Source organism: Leptodactylus fuscus, chromosome 6, assembly GCF_031893055.1.
Source record: "Leptodactylus fuscus isolate aLepFus1 chromosome 6, aLepFus1.hap2, whole genome shotgun sequence".
Classification (NCBI taxonomy): Eukaryota; Metazoa; Chordata; class Amphibia; order Anura; family Leptodactylidae; genus Leptodactylus; species Leptodactylus fuscus.
In genome coordinates this window covers 124,707,330-124,711,775 of record NC_134270.1, presented here as the reverse complement: position 1 = coordinate 124,711,775, position 4,446 = coordinate 124,707,330, and the positions used below count along the sequence as shown (strand labels likewise).

Below are 4,446 nucleotides of genomic sequence, written 5' to 3'. Positions count from 1 at the left end.
AGCAATATGACTGCTGTATTATGGGCAGGTGCGTATATAGAGGGCACAGCTTTCATTCACGTCAAGACACTGATGCCCATCAATCCCTCTACCACCTAGAAAGACACAAATACACAATAAATAGTGGCCCAGGATCTTCACATTATGCTTCTGCTTGTTCGGACATAATCTTTCCTGGACATTGTTGTCTTTCATGTAAATCATTTTGCCATTGTTACTTCTCTGTCTTTAATGTTGCTCTTCCATGACTTAGGCTCTGTAACCTCTACCAGGTCCTGTTGTTTCCAGCTCATATACATCACCCCCTTCTCTAATGCTGGGATACAGTACATTTTCTTTTCCTTGTAAAGAGTCATTTGGGTGTCTCTAGTGCAATGTCCTCTCTTTAGTTTTATAGTGTTGTTTGCTTCTTTAGCTAAGTCACTGCTATTTGAGTGTTTTACCACTTTTTACCCATTAGCTTCATGGACAGGTTTGACGACCAGGCTTGAGATTTTCATCTGTCTCCTCAAATGTCAATAAAAGCCACAAAATGAGATTGTAAAACTTAAAAGACACCTTATTAAGGCCTCTATAACAATATGAGGCGATGACAGTCTTAATGGTTGGATTGGTTTTACAAAATACTGTAAATCCCGTTTACAAATTTGTATGGGCAGGATAGTTGTCACAACTTTGCCATCTTTCGAAGGGTCTCTACTTTCATACCTTTTCTATACTGTCAAGTCCCCTTTGATCAGTCTAGATGACTTACTGCTAATGGCTGTGCTAGGTGTCACCTTCAGCTTGTATGCACTGCCAGGAGGATATGCAATAGAAAGCCGATGGCCACCAGCTCCGCTAGCCCTCCGTTCATCATTAGTCTGTCTCTGCAAAAGAAAGTGATTTGTCCTCTCGTGTTCTCTGTTGGACCAGTTATCCCTCTCATAGGCTGGAGGTGGACTAGGTCCTAAACCATCTCGGGAACGACATTTTCCTTTCACCAGAATATGCAATAGTTCAGATACACTGAGAAGTGCAGAGATGATCCCCACCACAAAGTAGAATTGTAGAAAAATTGTCTTCTCTGTGGGTCTGGATACAAAACAGTCCACTGTGTTAGGGCAGGGTGCTCGCACACAAGCATACTCCGGGGATACTTTAAACCCATAAAGAAACCACTGTCCCACCAGAAAACCAACCTCTGCCAGTATCCTCATCACCACATTGATGATATAGAAAGTCCGTATGTGGCGTCCCCGCTGCTCAGACTTGGATTTGGATCTTGCGATGATGGCCTGTTGTCCATGCTGAGCGGCTTCATCTTCTTCTGCATCTCTTCCTATCTTGGTATTCTGATGCATGGAGTATATGACAAACAGCACTGCGGGGGCTGATAGCAGCACAATGTGGAAGACCCAAAAGCGGTAGTGCGAGATGGGAAAAGCTTGGTCGTAGCACACTTGCCGACAACCAGGCTGTAAAGTGTTACATACGAATTCCTCTTGTTCATCTTCAAACATATCGCTGCCTACGGTGGCCAGAATCAGTATGCGGAAAATAAGCATCACCACCAGCCAGAATCGTCCCACCATGGGAGAGTGCTCCTGCACTGCATCTAACAAGGAGCTCAGGAAGCCCCACTCCCCCATATCGCCTCTTATTCTGGATGCTTGTTCTGTAGAGAACAAAATTACATAATCAATATTAAATTAAAAAAATAAATATATATAATAGTTTAAGTAAAAAAAAAATTGTAAATAAAAAAATATATATATATATATACATATATTATATTTTATTTACAAATATATATATATATATATATATATATATATATATATATATATATATAATGTATATAATATATTTTTTTTATCTGCAAATTTGTTTTTACTTAAACTGAGTTTACACCACTTATGAGTAAACACTTTCTCGAAGTACACACACATATATATATATATATATATATATATATATATGTAATATTCCAAAACTAAATTGATTTATAAATCCAGATTTATCTATTAGAATTGTATATTTTATTTTGAATCTTTAATAAAAAATAAATAAAAAGTAACAATTCAAGTATTAATATTTTATTATTAAAGTGACAAGACCCAAATCACGATTTTTGGTATTAATATATTGATGCATTTATTTTAATTAAAAACTAATTTAACTGGTTCTCAGCTGGACAAATCTATATGTGTAGATATCGCATACACAATGTGTATATATAGATATACTATATATATATATATATATATATATATATATATATATATAGTGGATAATTTGTGGTTTCTTTTTTGTTCTATATTTTAATGTTGATTCTAAAGATATACAGTGTCATGTTAGCCAAACACATTGATCAGATATAGTGCCCACATAAAGTTTTCTGCCCATTCTATTACAATTGTTTCCAACTTCTGAAGTGAAGTCACATAAAGTGAATAAAATAAGAAAAGAAAGTAAATTAAATACTGTGAGTTAGTTATGAAGATTGGGAGTATGTACAAAAATCTAATATGTATGTACTAAAATTACATTAAATAAAACAAAAAAGGCAATTTATTATACATTTTTTTTATCATTGGACCATCTTTAATGGTGTATTATGAGTATGTATTATAAATGTAATACATTGTACAATATCAATATAAAATATATGTATTTTCCTGTAACGGATTCTCTTACAAGGTGATTCTATTATTCAGATTTTTTACTTCATTTCTGTTCACACTCCCAAAGTACATCATCATTTGTGTTGGGGCCACTAAATGAATTGAATCTCTGCCCGGTACTTAGGTTTATACATTATATATACCTTTTGTGGCTTGCATGGAGATCTACCATAAAGACCATACATAGATACAAAACAGAATAGAAATAGGTAAGACCCTGAATTTTACAAGAAATGTTATAAAGCAATTCTCTGATAGACGTACTTCATATGAGACTATACTTTGAGCAACTCTCTTATCTTTTCTTTAACTTAATCTGAAAAAAATCTAAGTCTTGAGATAAAGTTCTGAATACAAATTCAGGTTAATAAATATTTGCATATTTTGCAAGCCAGATTATAAAAATTGTTAGTACTTGTAGCGTTATGCTTACACCTGAGTGTATGGTCGTAGCTAGGTTATCTTTCTACAAAAAACTGCAATATTCCATAAACTTACGTGTTATTTACTGTCCTGATAATGGATATCCACATGCCTTTTTCGTGGGTACAGCAGGTGATGCTTAGCTGATCCCTGTGGCTTTGAAGGGGTTAATGTTGTAGTCCTGCGCTTGCACTCTCTCACTCTCCCAGACTGATACAAGATAAGAAAGTCTACATTTAGCGCATACCTCTCAACTGTCTTGCTGAGGCATCAGGGACAGCTTTGTCCACCCTTCACTGGGTGGGGACAGTGGCGAGTAAACTGTGGAGGAAAATAGGTTTTAGACTGGAGATTAAATGGTTAATAAAGTGGTTTAGGAGTCTCAAATAAATAGTACAACATGGAGCCTCTCACACCCACCTAATATATAGATACCAGCTTGATGCTCATAGGCCCTAATGTAAAATCTGTAATGGGACCCCTACATGCCTTGTGGCATTTAGAATAGTGGTATATTTTATGTGGCAAAGGAACCTTTGGGGGCCCTCATGGACCAGGGCCTGGTAGTGACTGCTACTGCTGCACTCCTATAACTATCTACATGGATACCAAGATACATACAGCTCATGTCTACCTAAAACATATATGCCAAGATACATATCTCTAATGTCCACCTAATACAAAGACACATATCTCTCATGATCACCTAATACACAGATACAAAGATGAATAAAGCTCATGTCCACCAAATACCCAAATGCCAACGCACCTACAGCTCATGTCCAAATAATACACAGATGCCAATACACATCTATCTCATGTCCACCAAATACACAGATCCCAAGATGCATACAAGTCATGTCCATTTAGTACACATACATTCATATCTCTCATGTCCACCAAATAAATCATTGTCTAGTTATATACAGCTCACGTCCACTTAATATACCATTGTCTAGTTACATACAGCTCACGTCCACCTAATACACCATTGTCCAGTTACATACAGCTCACGTCCACTTAATACACCATTGTCCAGTTACATACAGCTCACGTCCACTTAATATACCATTGTCCAGTTACATACAGCTCACGTCCACTTAATACACCATTGTCCAGTTACATACAGCTCACGTCCACTTAATATACCATTGTCCAGTTACATACAGCTCACGTCCACTTAATACACCATTGTCCAGTTACATACAGCTCACGTCCACTTAATACACCATTGTCCAGTTACATACAGCTCACGTCCACTTAATACACCATTGTCCAGTTATATACAGCTCACGTCCACTTAATATACCATTGTCTAGTTACATACAGCTCACGTCCACTTAATACACCATTGTCC

The 4,446-nt window shown here is 36.5% G+C and overlaps 1 protein-coding gene across 1 annotated transcript; it reads right to left on the bottom strand.

Moving 5' to 3' along the window:
* Window positions 1-427: 427 nt before the first annotated feature.
* GJD3 (gap junction protein delta 3) lies at window positions 428-3,374 on the bottom strand. The gene is made up of 2 exons (XM_075278692.1): window positions 3,337-3,374; window positions 428-1,657 (listed from the first exon to the last, which is right to left on the bottom strand). Exon 2 carries the CDS (start codon window positions 1,629-1,631, stop codon window positions 714-716), a length of 918 nt encoding a protein of 305 aa, XP_075134793.1. The 5' UTR covers window positions 1,632-1,657; window positions 3,337-3,374; the 3' UTR covers window positions 428-713.
* Window positions 3,375-4,446: the final 1,072 nt, after the last annotated feature.

Excerpts from the sequence above, each read along its gene's own strand:
- GJD3 (XM_075278692.1), bottom strand. The coding sequence starts at position 1,631 with ATGGGGGAGTGGGGCTTCCTGAGCTCCTTGTTAGATGCAGTGCAGGAG.